This window comes from Saccostrea echinata, unplaced genomic scaffold, assembly GCF_033153115.1.
Source record: "Saccostrea echinata isolate AGI-Se365-2 ecotype Australia unplaced genomic scaffold, CSIRO_AGI_Sech_v1 ptg000054l, whole genome shotgun sequence".
Lineage (NCBI taxonomy): Eukaryota > Metazoa > Mollusca > Bivalvia > Ostreida > Ostreidae > Saccostrea > Saccostrea echinata.
The window spans coordinates 46,735,818-46,751,859 of record NW_026889803.1 but is presented as its reverse complement, the minus strand read 5'-3'; the positions used below and the strand labels follow the sequence as shown (position 1 = coordinate 46,751,859).

At 32.3% G+C, this 16,042-nt stretch overlaps 1 protein-coding gene across 1 annotated transcript in view; it reads left to right on the top strand.

Annotated features, from left to right (window-relative positions):
- LOC133206247 (RNA-binding protein 39-like) overlaps positions 1 to 14,185 on the top strand; it is a 28,346-nt gene extending 14,161 nt beyond the window's left edge. The window contains exons 6-12 of the mRNA XM_061342196.1: positions 11,015 to 11,132; positions 11,235 to 11,525; positions 11,619 to 11,684; positions 11,880 to 12,084; positions 12,347 to 12,548; positions 13,034 to 13,218; positions 13,603 to 14,185. Of these exons, the coding sequence (XP_061198180.1) occupies positions 11,015 to 11,132; positions 11,235 to 11,525; positions 11,619 to 11,684; positions 11,880 to 12,084; positions 12,347 to 12,548; positions 13,034 to 13,218; positions 13,603 to 13,760 (1,225 nt within the window). The 3' untranslated portion in view covers positions 13,761 to 14,185. The remainder of the gene's footprint in view (positions 1 to 11,014; positions 11,133 to 11,234; positions 11,526 to 11,618; positions 11,685 to 11,879; positions 12,085 to 12,346; positions 12,549 to 13,033; positions 13,219 to 13,602) is intronic.
- Positions 14,186 to 16,042: the final 1,857 nt, after the last annotated feature.

Below are 16,042 nucleotides of genomic sequence, written 5' to 3'. Positions count from 1 at the left end.
TAAGTACATTTAAGTTGGGAATTTTTTCAAAAGATGTTATTCTTTCATTATCTGACAACATATAACACTTTAAATAACATATATATATAGCTAAGATTTGTTGTTAAAGTCATTTTTGGATGGTGGTTGTAAATTTGAAGCAAAGTAAATTGATGCTATTCATTTCAAGAAATACTCCATGTATAAGAAGTGCAATAACTTTTTTATTTTTCAAGATATTTTTATTCTGTGAAATGTATTTGAAGCAGAAATGGTTGTTTTATGAATTTATGCCAAAAAATTATGCTGTTCACATTCACTTTATTTGAGTAAAATGCATGTGAATAAAAAGAATTAAAAAAAAAATTGTGTTTACAAATTTTCTTTTATTTACTCAAAGTAATATTGAGGATAATATTGCTACTGCTTTCTGAAAATTATACCATGAGAAGCAGAATTTCAAGAGCTTTTAGAAAATATATACTTTTATATGTCTTTAGACAGTAATTATCTAATTATCAGGCAGAATGTAAACATGGTGCTAATTGACTGAGCATTCTCAGCAGCAGCTCTGTTATCCTTCGTATTACTGATAAGCCCAGCTGAATTGGCTGCAGTAGGAAATGGGTTAAATATAAATAATTTGGTAAGGCCAAAGTTTTTTTTTCAATTGGTTTACGATTCCGCCGACCCTAATTTTCACCAATCATGAAAATAAAAATAATGTCTTTTCCGAAATATTTTTCCGGATTTTTCTCAGCTAAACTGGTGGGTTTTAAATTTTAGAATGCATCTTAGTCAAATAAGCGCTTATAAATATATGAGCCCTTTACAAACATTTAGGTGACCGTAAATAAACACATGTGCAAACCAAAAATGGCGGTTCTGTCATGTAACAAGGTAATTCCTCACTGAAAGCAATGACACACACTTAAAGAACTTTTTTCTGCATGGAAAAGTGAATAAAATCTTGGATGCATGATCCCTTTCTCTAACTGCGATGTCTCAATTGGCTAAATTCATACCGTAATATTGGAGCCCAACCCTGATCGACCTAGCAGACACGGATACACCTATAGATAAAAGGGATTTATCAGTGCCTTCTCATGGGCCGAAATTCGTCCTCATTCCCAATTGAAAATGAGTTCAGTTTTTCCAATTTGGCAGTATTTTTCCCAATTGGTGAACAATGCTTTTATTTTTAATTATCTTTGGAAAAAAGTAAAATTGTCAGATTGTCTGTAATTTTCATCTATTTAACTCATTTAGCAAAGCTACAGTCATAACACATGTTTAAAAACACTGAAAAAACATCGCCAACTTTTAATCCGAATTTCCTCCGTTTTTCTAAAAATGATGATATTGTGTAATTATATAGATTTATTAAGCTATTTCCACCTACTCTATTGATCTGCAAGTGAAGAGGACTTTTAGAAAATGTGTACTTAGTATAATTTTTGCAGGAGGTTTATAATCTCCAGAAACAGATACTATAATGACCTAAATTGAAATCTCATACACACATTACATGTACTACCCTAAGTTGTAAAAATACTTTATACTCATTGAAGTCCATTTTACCTTTATTAGTCTATTATTCATAATTATGTTCCCCAAACGAAGTTTGGGAACATATTGTTTTTACTCTGTTTCTTATTATTATTATTAAGTCTTCCGTTCACAACGGAAGACTTATAGTGATTGTATTGTTTCTTTTTATTATTATTATTATTATTATTATTATTCCTCCCAAATTTTGTGAGCGCGATTACTCAGAGATGGTTGGATAGATTTTCACAATTTTTCACATGATAGTAGGCTGATATATGAAGTTTATATAAAATTCCGTTTTTTGAAAAATTCACTTCCGGTCCGAAGTTACGGCCGAATTTCCACTTTTTAAATGCACTTTTGTCCGGAATTTTTCTCGGAAACGGTTTGAGGTAAAGATGTGAAATTTACAGGAGTATTAGATCATGACATTCTCTTTGTTTCGAAGTTGTTTTCGTGTGTTTCCGTTACTTCCTGTCCGAACCGGAAGTGAACTTGTGTTTGGTCAATTTTCAACTTTTTTGTTTTTTAATATTTTTTCAAGATATTATTATGTATAACAGAGGTTATTCTACAAATATTAAATATATAATTTGTTTTGAAATCAGATTCCACATTTTGCAGATTTTCGGTACCCTCATTTTCCCTATTTACCTAGTGTGTAAACAATGGGCAAAGAAAGATAACTCTGACTTGTAAGTGAGAATAGAACTTTCGAGATAAAGGCGGAAATAGTATCGATGACGTAAGAGACATATACACTGTCCATATCAAAATATTTAGACGTTCCATATTCACTCTTCTAAATATAAGAGTACGTTGGTTACCACTTCCAATGCATGTATAGTTTAAAGTTGCCAGTGTAGTGTAAGTCTGTATTGACAGTTAATTTATTTACACATGAATATATCTAAAAAAAAAAAATTAATATATATGCTAGGTACCTAATTCAAGTAAATATATTATAAGCACTGAGTATACATTTATAGTGATGGACAGGAATGCAGTTTTATCTATCTCGTATAGTAAGTTCAGAATACGATAGTTATAAGCCTTCTATAATGCAGACGATTTATTATTCTCTATGATTTGAATGCGAAATTATCCCGATTTCCGAGTTTTATTTTCGATATTAAAAAAAATATTACATACACTCAAAAAGGAATTGAGCGATAGAAAATTGTAATACAGTACTGTTTTAAAGCCTTTATAAATAAATTGATATCTGCCACTTAAAAGAAAGAAAATCAATCTGTAGATTAGATTTTGTTATTACATGTAAATTTGATAAAAAGTTAAATTATTTATGACACATGATCTATATTCTATATACCCAAGGAATTATAAAAGATGTGGAAAGACGATTCTTGGGCATGGATTCTTGTGAAATACTCAAAGAGTTAAAAAAAAATATGTGAAAACGCGATTTTGTGTGAAAAAGGGTACGCTATATGTTTCTTTTGAAAAAAAAAAACATGAAAAAAAATTGCACAGGTCTGTTGATATGTGGGATAAGTATACCTGAATGAACACAATTTTATGCAATGATATATAATTATGTACGTGCAACTGACGTCCGTACTTTTCCTTATAATTCATAAAACATAAAACTATCTAATTCCTTTGAAGACTCCCCACCCCCACCCCCCCACCCCCACCCCCGTCTTGATTAATATTTGGAGACGTTCGTGCAGCTAGGCATTTGAATTATATATTCGTTTTAGATTTAAATCTGTAACATGTGAATATAATTACCATTTACATGTATACAGAATTTCATGTTCTATAATGGTAGATTTGTCATTATGAAATGTTCAATTTACGTCTGAGAGAGAGAGGGGGAGAGAGAGAGATTCCCTCTTAATCCCGATCCTCCTATCCATTTACATAGAGCAAAAATTAGTTCTATATCGGTCACACCCATTCTTAATTAAATGTTTTCTGATTTCATAGTCAGTCATGGTCACATCCTGTATATTTGTCAGCTTAAAAAGTATCACACGAAGTGCACCTGTGTTGACCTGTCAATCAAAATCACTTGACGCTGTATGCACTGCAATTACGTAGCCTGAGTTCGAAATGATCTTGAAGTATGATCTTAAGTAAATCTGATGCAACAAACTTGTGAAAAAATAGAATAAAATAAAAAATAAAATATCTCGGTATTATGAACTTCGATTGTGGGACGTGGAGACCGGTCCTTTGGATGAGATCGTATAAATCGAGGTCCCTTGTCGCAGAAGGTGCTGGCATAAAAAAGATTCCCCTCTGCTCAATTGCGATAAGTGCCAAAGTATGGGACAAAAATTTGCAGTCTCCACCGGCGAGTGGTGGCGTCTCCATGTGAGTGAAAAATTCTGGAGAGGGACGTTAAACAACATACGTATAATCAATCAATCGATTGCTGAAGAATTACTGTAATTGAATAATCTGTCTTATAGGTCTGCTGTCAAATCTTGATATTATAACTTTACAAAACTCAGATACTTTAGGTTAATGTGATACTAACTTAATTCATTATATTTTTTTATAACACCATACACAATTATGCCAAAACATACACACAGTGAAGTTTATGATAGTACGGTGTTCGTCTGTTTGTTTGTCTTAGAAATGATTGCAAACAATTTTTTTTTTAATTGCTAATGATATATTACGTATATCTCTTATAGGTGCCAAATGCATTATACAAGATTGATAATGAAAATCAAAGTACCTTAAGTACTGAAAGGACTTTTTTTCCAGTTATTTTTTTCTTTCACAGTAAATATGATATGTATGTTTTTTACACAGAAAAAAAGCAAATTCTTACAGATTTAGAAGAACGGAAGACTTTTTTGTTGCCATGGCAACAAGAGTCTAGTTATTATTATTATTATTCTTTTTTTCTACTTTCTTCTCCGGTACTTTTTTGTCCGGGAGTGTTCTCATAGAACCACTCATCCGATTGACATGAAACCTTTTTAGGGTTAATAGGCATGTTGTGTAGGTGTTCGGAACGAAGGTCATTTTGCGCGCACATGCATGCACGTGCGCGCGCGTGCAATGAGTGAAATGACTGATATACACTGTAAAAACGGTGTTTAGATCCTAAACACAAAACTAAACGCCAAATTTGTTTCACTTTTTTTACACGTTTAGCTCTAAACATGTCTCATTTCTAAACACGTAGACTTCATGTGTTTAGTTGCTAAACATGTTTACCCCCTAAACACTTATATCTAAACACATAATTTGTTTCACTTTTTTTACGCGTTTAGCCCTAAACACGTCTCATTTCTAAACACATTAAACTTTAGGTGTTTAGTTGTTTAACATGTTTAGTTCCACAACATTGGATCCAAATCAATAGAGTAAATGATAAACGATTACAAGAAAACAGATGTTTTTAAAGAAAAAACTATTTTTTATAAGTTTCCTAGAAAATAATTAGCATATTTAAGCACTGGTATGTACATACAGAAAACAAACTTTTTTAACTTGAAAAGTACCCATGTTACAGGAAAGAAACAGCTGACAATAACATCACTGAACATTCAAACATGGATTTATTATAAAGAAATTTATATTAAATATACATATATGTTTAAACATGTATATATATAATAGTGAATTTCAATATTAATCAGCTCAGCAAGCAGTTTCTCTTCATGTCAATAAAAAAAGGTTCATCAAATTTAATAACTTCCAGCAAGTTCTTCACTAGCAACACATACAGCGTATAATTTATATCAATCGATGACTCTCAGGAAGTAATCCATTTCCATTATATAAGAATGTTTTGGGGATATTCAAAACTACCGACCAGTAGACTTCACAAAATTCTGTTTCCTCTAGAATGTAAGAAGTGCTGAATAATGTAACAACAATTGCACTTGGAGATGACACCAGTACTCTGATACGTGTATTTTTGCCTTTAAGTTCTTGACCATATCCTGTAAGAAAGAAATTTAAATTATAGTAAAAGTATGCTTCTCACTGAAATTTAACAGTATTTTATAGCTATCATTGTGCAACTTTTAGTGAAACTCATTTATAACTACTATATAGTACTGATAACGATATAGATGTTTTAAATGACATTCTACATGTATATATACTCCTTTCTGGCTTTCATGATTGCAAAATAACCGAAGGAAATCTTGATCTATATTTACATGTGTAACTGCATGTTTATTTACGTTGTTCATCGTGGTCAATTTATGTAAAATAAAAATAGTAAACAGACCTTTTATCGTAGTAATGTTGCCTTTCAAATGCATTTCACAATCTCTTCTTGGTTATCACTTTTGTTATCATTCACTTCCTTTGATGCATCTTCTTTAGCTTACATTAGGGTTTTCTTTGTTTCGATAACCGCTCTAATTAACGTTCAAATATGTACGCGTCATTTCCGGGAAGATAACTCTGTACTTCACATAAGTGTTCAATTTCTAAACACATATATCTAAACACGTGTCAAATCTAAACGCGCTTAGATATAACACATGTATAGACATAAGTGTTTAGTTGTTAAACATAATGTTAAACATGTTTAGATCTAAACACGTAATGGAAGTGTTTATTTTCTAAACGCAGTTTTTACAGTGACTACTAATATATCTTTATATTTTGAGTTTCAAAGCAATTCATCAAGAAATACAAAAGTTACGGCTTCATCAAGTATACTTGATGAAGCCGTAACTTTTGTATTTCTTGATGAATTGCTTTGAAACTCAAAATATAAAGATATATTAGTAGTCTAGACGAGATAACATGGTCAAATTAGCGAGAACTCACGCGCATGCATGTGCGCTCTTCTCTGATTGGCTGATACAAAAATCTCAATAATTTCCTTGTTTTTTCACAAAATACTTTGAAATTTAGAATATAAGTATATGTTATAAGGTGCTACAACATGTTATATAGGGAATTTCTTGAAAACACGCGCATGCAGGTGTGCTGCAATCTGATTGGTTGAAACTTTAAATGTCTATAACTCCCTTGGTTTTCAACAAAACAGGATGAAATTTACGACATGGATAGGCACATAGAGCTCCTACAATATGATACTATCAAAATTGAATGCAAGGCCATGCATGCGCGTATGCTGATTTCTGATTGGCTAATACTAAAACGGTTACATCTCTCTTATTTTTCAATGAAATTCTTTAATATTTAACACAAATGTATGTATTGTGAGACACTATAAGAAAATTAATGTGAAAAATGTAGAAAACATGTGCAAGCACATGCGCTGAAATTTGATTGGCTAATACCCATATGGCTATATCGGAGTAGTTTTTCAATGAAATACCCTTAAAAATAAAGTGCCTATTTATATTACAAAAGTATTGTCTAATTTATTGAAGCTTGTAGGGAATGGGGCATCATAAGGGATTGGGGAGCCGTTTGGGGAACATCTGTAACGGTTCCCGTTACAATTAGAACTAGTTGATCTTGTATCATTGTATGATGAAGATGGATCATATTTAATTGTCGTTTGGTTGCCCAAATTAGAGTTCATGCTGAAATGTTAAATGAATTACCCCTGAATACATGATTTAAGCAACATTTTAAAAAATTTTCCAATTTCATCAAATAGCCGATAATTTTTCCCAATTCCCTAAAAATGGTGTTTCCCAAAATCATAGGCTGATAAATCCATGGATAATAGTGAAGCCAATTTAGTGTTGAGAGATACATCTTAGTTGAAGTAAAGCTGACTGGTATTTCACTGGATAAATTCAAATGTGTATAAAACATTTTGTTAATTTATAGAAGTAATTTTAATATACAAATCTTTGCAAATTTGATACTCAATTGAGATCAGAGCCCTCTGAATTACTATAAAGTAAATAATGAGCATTGCCTACTCTGCAGGTACATAACAAAATTTAAAGAAGGACTTGATTGAGAAATTATTGGAACATTAAATTTGATAGCTGCATGATCAAATTATTATAACTTTTATTTCAACGTTAATTACTTTCAATATTGTTAAACAATTAAATTGTATTTTTCTTCAATCTAAATTTAACTTAAATTTGGATCCTTATTTTTAGTTTGTGGGGATACTGAGGTTTATAACACATCACATATCACTGAAGAGCACAAAAAGAAGTTGAACATCATGAACCAAGCACTGATTGATAAACAAAAATCAGAACTAAATGAAAATGACATTCAGTCTAAAGTTAGAAATGAAGTAAAATTAAATAAAAAGAGTTATGTGATCTAGACAATAGAACTTAAAAGTACTATTGACATGTATTATTTTCATTAAAATAAACATTACTGGTATTTTAAAATGAAATTGTTGAATCCTAAATTATTTTTATTTTTCGACCACCCAATGCATTTTTTGGAGACAGAAAATCGTAAACCAAAGAAAATAAAAACTTTGGCCTAAATAAACTACATTGTACTCGAAAAAAAAGAAGATGGAAATACTAATTATACCCCCCGCAAACGAAGTTTAGGGGGGGTATATTGGAATCAGCATGTCCGTCTGTCTGTCCGTCTGTCTGTCCGTCTGTCTGTAGACGAGATTTTGTCCTGACCATTTCTTGGAAACTGTTGGAAGGATTTGTCTGAAAATTTGTACACTTATTATTCGTCATATGAAGGTGTGCACCTGGTATCTTCATTATGATTGGGTAATTTTTCTGCATTTTACAGGTGTTTTTTCATTTTTATTATGTGGTTTTGTCTGGATCTGTTCCCAGAAACTATTGCATAGATTTGTATGAAAATTTGTACACTTATTATTTACCATATGAAGATGTGCACCTGGTATTTTCAACATTATTTGATAATTTTTCTGCATTTTACAGGTGTTTTTTTTTAAATTTTTATTGACTTAGTCATTTCGGGTTCATGTCTAAGGTTTGAGACATAGAATCTAGAACATCTGTACAAAAATGTGAACTACAGCTTAAAACTACTCATTAGAACTAAAAAAAAAACCCACAAAGTATTAAAAACAGTTTTTACATTACACAGCAGATAGTGTAAATCCATTTGTCCCTTGGGAGTAATGAGTGGACATGCATCCAGTTAAAGATTAATTAATGAGTTCAGTGTGGGAAGCTGTTAGGGCATCTCTGATCAGGCAGGTCTTATCTATATCTCCGGGGAATTGGGCAGAAAGAAATAAAGATCTCTGTTGTCTAAGTCTCTTAATTGTTATTTATGTCTGTCAAAATACATAGTTACTAAAACCAGCCTTTTATTTTTAAAATGAGTTTGATATAAAGGTATTAAAATCAATTTGATTTTGTATAATTAATTTTTTTTTTTTTTTTCAACAATCAATTTGCAGAGTGTCATGTCTCACAAAGATGACAGATAGTTGCAAACTATTTTTTCATTGTAATAAAAAACACTGTAATTATTAGTGTTGATATTTTATTAGGCTGCACCTTAGTTTCATTCATTAAAATAAAGTGCCCCACCACAGCATTATACGCCCATCAAATATTGTTAAATTATCATAAACAGTTTAGATTCAATTGGTCGAATGACATCTTAGTGAGACAAGGCAGTCTGCAATTTGTTGTAAAGATATAAAAATTCAAATAAAAAATGTACAATAAATAATCAGTTTAAATTATATTATACAATATCATATAAGTTTTAATTATTATAAACAATATCAAATTAGTTTTAATTACATCAAATTTATCTTGAAAGTAAGACTAGCCAACAAGAACAATTCAATACAACACAAGCAATTAATTAAGAGACTGATTCCTTTTGCCCATTTCCCAAGAGATGTAGATAACACCTGCTTGATCAGAGATGCTCTACCAGTTATCACCTCACACTAAACTCATTAATTTATCTCTAATTTGACATGCAATTTTCTGCTATCAAAATTTTCCTTGACCAGTGCCTGATCATTACACCCATGGGAGAGGTGGAATTTTTCTTGTTACAGATTGCTGTAAAGAACATAATGAAAAAAATAAGACTAAATAATAAGCCGGACATGAAAAAGCTAACAGACGGACGGAGGGACATGAACGCTATAACATAATACGTCCCGTCTTAAGACGGACATATAAAAAATATAATGAGTAATTAAATTTTCACTGGAAATGTTTAAGGAAATTGTGAACACCTCTCACATTTAGAAAACATTAGTGATTTGGTACTTTCTCTGAAAAACCCAGCGGGGGGTATTTGTCCCTATTGGACAGTTCTAGTTCATATCTGAAAATGTTTAAACAACTTTAAACTTGTGTTTTAGTAACTTTAAAATTTGCAAAATCATTCTCGTGTTTTCATTCAAAATTGTAAGGTTGCTTTTATATCAGTCAGAGGTTATAAGTGTCTGTAAGAGAGGGAGTAAGTGTCACTGTGTTTGCTTATCTTAATTGGCTAATTGACTGAGACATCCCTGATTTGCAGATAATGAGGTGTGAACTACCTAGTATTTAACTTTCATTCCATTGAAGACAAACAATATTATTAAAACAATTAATAGCTCTCAAAACACTTAGTTCAATACAGAATGAAATTGTTTGAAAAAGACATGTACAGGAATGTTTAATGTGTACTGTCAACATACGGGCAGCCCAAATACTTCTAATGAAGTAATTCACAATAAAATATTAAATAATTTTTGCAACAAGTCAATAAATATGGAGGTTCAGATCCAAGGTTGAAAGGAATAATTAATTCCTTGGCATATTTTATTGTGGAACCATGTCTCCACTTTCCACGGTAGAGAATCCCTCATTTGGGCATTTAGTGAGAATGTTAGCCAGAATAAAACCTTAAAAGAATCTGCACTGAAACTGCAGGAACACATTCAAACTTCATTGGATAACATCAACATTTACCATTTAAATATTGCTTTGATATTTGAAGGGATAAAAACTTGGAAGTAATCGATTATTAATCGATTACATCTTCCAAAGTAATCGATTACAATCGATTACAGGACAAAAGTGAGTGTAATCGATTAGTAATCGATTACACAAATTTCTTCTAAGTAATCGATTATTAATCGATTACATTTTTCTGTAATCGTGCCCATCCCTGGTATGGATTACAATTTAGTTCGTCAGAGCCAAACCAACTGAGCTATTCTATTAAAAAGTGTCTGCTTTGTGTTGTGCCTCATCTCTTGTGATACATTGTTTTAGCTTCAATTCTGAACTTCTGTGCACTTTTCAAATTACATGTATGTGCCACAAATTAAAGGCCAGGACAGTTTCAAAGGAATATAAGGTGTTCCAGTAGTAGAGCTACAATCTCATCAGAGACCTTTTTTTTTTAAAACATAGTAGTAATATACTTTTTAATACATATAAATTTTTAAGTATTTTGCTGAATAACTCTGAGTTTAGTTAGGTTGACAATAAAAATGAATTGTAGTTCGGTTTCCTCCAATTTTCACGGTAATGTTGGTTAAAAAGTCTTATTATAAGTGCTGAAAATGATGTACATGTATCATTGGGGAATAAGATAAAGTAATGCAATTTTGTTTTGATAGGCAACCAGGTCCTGAGTTGACCCCAGAGGAGAGGGACGCTAGGACTGTGTTCTGTATGCAATTGTCAGCTAGAATTCGACCCAGGGACCTTGAGGAATTCTTTTCTTCTGTTGGAAAGGTATGAAAGAGAGGGTTCATTTCTGATATTTTTTATGAATATATATTATCAGAAATAGTCAAGTTTGGATAGTAAAGTTTGAATAAATTTGGAATTTTTCAGGTGAGAGATGTTCGTTTAATCATGGACAATAAAACCAGGAGATCTAAAGGCATTGCCTATGTGGAATTCCAAGACACTGATCCTGTGCCATTAGCTATAGGACTAACAAACCAGAAATTACTAGGTGTACCTATTATAGTTCAGCCCTCTCAGGCAGAGAAAAACAGAGTGGGAAACCCCAGCAGCATCTTGACGAAAGGAAGCATTGGACCAATGAGGCTGTATGTGGGCTCCCTTCACTTCAACATCACAGAGGAAATGCTCAGAGGAATATTTGAACCATTTGGAAAGGTAAATTTTGTTTCTCTGAAATGTATACTTAAAAAGAATTGACCATGTGCTTGTCATAAGGATTATTAAGAATGTTGTTTTCTTTATTTTCAGATTGATGACATTAAATTAATAAGAGACCATGAAACCAACAGATCCCAAGGTTATGGTTTTATATCGGTAAGTAAATGCTATTTCTTGAATTAAAGTAATAAGATTTGGATAATGAGCAGAACTCCCATTGGAGCAAAAAAAATATTTCATTACTTTGTATGGCTCAAGAATCCAGTATTATATAAACCCTTTACTAGTGTTGAAAGTAATTTTAATTTTCACAGATTTTTCTTGTGTTTCAAGTTCTTTATTTACTTCCAGTTCCATGATTCAGAGGATGCCAAGAAAGCTTTGGAACAGTTAAATGGATTCGAATTGGCTGGTCGACCAATGAAGGTTGGTCATGTGACTGAGCGACAGGGAGAAATCCAGGGGGCCTCAATGTTGGACAGTGATGAAATGGATCGAGCAGGAATAGATTTGGGGGCTACAGGTCGCCTGCAGCTAATGGCCAAACTGGCAGAGGGTAGGCAAAACCTCAGTGTTGTCATGTTTTATTTTGTAATTAATCTCTATATAAGATCATTTATTAAATAATACAGAAAAACAATAACAATAATAAAAGAACATGAAAAATGAAGAATGAGGAGATCAGTTTAAAAAAAAACTACTTAAAAGAGGAAGTGGTTCTTATTTAGGGAGTCGGAGTTCATCTTTAAGTCTTCCTTCAATTCATGAAGTCTGACTGTGATATATAATTTGTTATAAAAATGTAATTGCATTTTCAGGCACAGGATTCCAGATTCCTGAATATGCTGCTTCAGCCCTGAATATTAGCCAGCAGACACCAGGCGTGGCCACAGTGCCCCCTGCAGGAGCACCCCCTAATGTATCAGCCATATTGGGAAGTCAAGGCACAGGACAAGATAGTACAGCACCTCCGATAGCCACACAGTGTTTTATGCTCTCAAATATGTTTGATCCTAATGTGTAAGTACAATAGCATATTTCTAATATAGAGAGAAAAAATCTGTCAGATATTCATATACAGTTCTAATGGCTAACAAGTTCATCTAGTTTTGGTTCATTGTCCAAGAATTTCTATGCCAAAGGTGATGGATGAAATTGTTTCATGAATAAATGTAAATTTTTCCTAAAAGTGGAAATTAGAGGGGTTCAAGAAAATTGTTCATATAGCAACATTTTCTTAAAAAAAAAAAGGTATGCATTTTCAAATGCTAATAAGAAAATGTTGTATTTATATGACTTTCATGAAGAAGCAGAAATGTTATTAAATATTTACTTCACTAGTACATACTGTAGAATTGCCTTTTTGGATTTGTGTTTTTTGTCAGTTTTTGTTTTAAAAAAAAAAGTAACTTTTTATGCATTGCTCACATTCTTTTCTATAAACAACAGAGCTATTAATCCTTTAAAAGCATTGTAGATAATAAGCATACCTTTCTGTTTTGTAGGGAATCGAGGTCTAACTGGGACCAGGAGATCAGAGATGATGTTATAGAGGAATGCAATAAGCATGGGGGAGTCTTACATCTATATGTAGACAAGGCCTCACCCCAAGGAAATGTGTATGTTAAGTGTCCCACTATATCTGCAGCTGTGGCTTCTGTACGGGCCCTCCATGGAAGGTATTTTGGAGGTAAGTTATACACTGGTCTCTATATCCTTATATTCAGCTTGGAAAGGAATGTAATATCATTACATGAATAAACTTCATCAGCACCCTGGTTAGTCATGAAAATGATAAAGATCATAATGCATATGATTTGTTAATGTTTAAAGTTGATCGGAAGAAACTGTACATGTATGTACTCAAAACACCTCTATATCCTTGCCTCCCCCCTTTTAACCATTGGCATCATGCTGTTGATAGTGTATGCAGGGTTTAATAAATATGCAGGAGACAAATACATATGTGATGTTGACAGAAAATTTAAGATGATTTATGTGTTATCTAAAAATTAACTGAATGGTAATTCATCATTTATAACAAACCTTAATTAAAAGCAATTTATTTTTACAGGCAAGATGATAACAGCAGCCTATGTTCCTCTTCCTAATTACCACTCCCTGTTTCCGGATGCAGTAAGGGCCAACCAATTACTTCTCCCCTCCGCACAGGCTCTACAGGCAGGCTTCCCGACATCCATGTTCCCTAACATGCAGTCAGTGATGAGATAACCCTTCAGAGCCAGTCAGTCCATAGTTTTTGTCATCAGCATGTGATTAGTTATACTAAGAGGAGTGAAAAATATTCTTCACAGAAAAACTTGGTCATTTAACTGCTAATCATAACTGTTCATCATTGAGTGCAAGAATCAGAACTGTCCTGTTGAACAAGCATCTTCTGTAAATTTGGAAAGATGAAAATTAAAGTGACCATTTTAATTGAAACTATTGATGATTTGTAAAATTCACAAGTACATGTATGTGAGAAAAAAAAATGTTTTATCCTGTTAAGATATAGTTTTACATTCATTCATTGTAAACCAAATTAATTTTGGGTTTCATCCATCATAAGTCATCACCATTGACTGTAAATTCATTTGACAAATAGGGAAATTTTCCTTCTGTCCATTTAAAATGACAATAAAGAAGAATCTTAACATTTTGTCTTCATTAAATAATTTCTTGTTATAAAGGTAATGATTTTTCCTAATTAGCTCCAAGACCATAAATTATTAACAGACAAGTCAAAGTTTAAACCTTGAATATCTTGATTTTTATTTACTGGTGATTACAAACATGTTTAAAATGTTGCAAGTTTGTATGACATATAATTACAAATATGTTGGTACTCAAAGGAAGGGCTTGTCACAAGGAAAATACAGGTGAAATATGAAAGCCTTAGCACCAACCATTCTAACTTAGGTCAAGGTTAAAGTTTTCAAAAGTAGTTCATACACCAAGGTCAAGGTAATCAGGTCAGAAATATTGGCACCAAAGGAAAGTTCATAAGAATACCCAAGTGAAATACAGGACAAAAGTTATAGGCAAGTTTAATCAAGGTCATGAGGTCAAAAATTTTGGTACCCCAAGTACCAAGAAAGGTCTTGCCATAAGGAATACACTTACGAAATATGAACGCTCTAGCACCAATCGTTCAAAAGTTATGGCCAAGGTTAAGTTTGATAAATTAGTTCCTGTTTGAAAAACAAAAATGAAAGTCATTAAAGAAGGTATGGTTTTGGCTTTATTATGCCCTATAAAAAACTGATGTTTTCAAAAAGTTTTGAAATTTGTTTAAATACATTGAAAATGAAAGTAATAAATCATGAAAGTATTTGACATAAAGGACGGCTGTTCTGGAAATGTGACATCATTAATTTGTAATATTTCTACATATTCAACAGAAAAGCCTCAAATGACTCGTTTAAAGTCAAGATCTTGTAAATGAGTTTAGACCGTCTTTTTGGTGCCAAGTTCTTTATGACATCATAATTAATTTAAACTTACTTTTTCCTGTACTTACGGTTTTCATAAAATTTTGTAGAATTTAAATAAAGTATTTTCAATAAATTCAGTTTGAAATCATGTCAAAGGTAATCCCGATAACTATGTTCAATTTAATATCATTTTAAAGAAGAGGTCAAGAATTTGTAATTTAACGTTTTCTGAGAGACTGTAGGCAATCTGGTTATATTTGTTTTGTCTGATATAGAAAAAAATTCCCATATTTATATCTGATTTTCATTGATTGATTGATTGTTTGTTGTTTTATGTCCCATTTGAGAATTTTTCAGTCATATAGAGATGTCACCATATACTGTTGAAGGGCTTCAAATTTAGACCGGGCCATTGAGCAGTGAGGGTCCTTTATTATGCCAACGCCTACTGTGACACGGGGCCTTGGTTTTTAAGGTCTCATCTGAATGACAACTTTCACTTCAAAGTGCCGAGTGCTTGGCGAAGGAATAGTTGCTACCTAGTTTTTATCGACTTAGGTCAGTCGCGGCCGTGATTCAAACACACGACCTTCCTATCACGGATCGAGTGCTCTACCAACTGAGCTACCGTGATGGTTTCAATTTTCATTGAAAATGACTGTTAAGAAAAGTTTTTTTTGTTGAGTTTACCTGAAAATGAAGCCCTGACAAACCATATTTTACTAAGGTATAGTTATAAAGCATCATTAAAGGAATTCATTTCTCAAACTTAAGAAATTTGTATGCACCTTTCATTTACTAGATCTTGGAGTTTGAACGATTCAGAAAGCATTGGTTTTAATTTTTCACAACAATTTCTTATTTCATAGAAATAAGGACCAGATTTGTATTGAAACCATACCTTCTTTTATTCAGTGGTATAGAATGAGTTACAGGTAAGAGATAGTTACCCCCAATATTATAGAAAGATATTATAGAAAGGCCATGTTCTGCTATGGGAAACCCCAAATATCTGTTCGAGCGAAACATAAAAAAGGAGGTACACAATGGCACTCTGAAATAAAGATAATGTGAAAG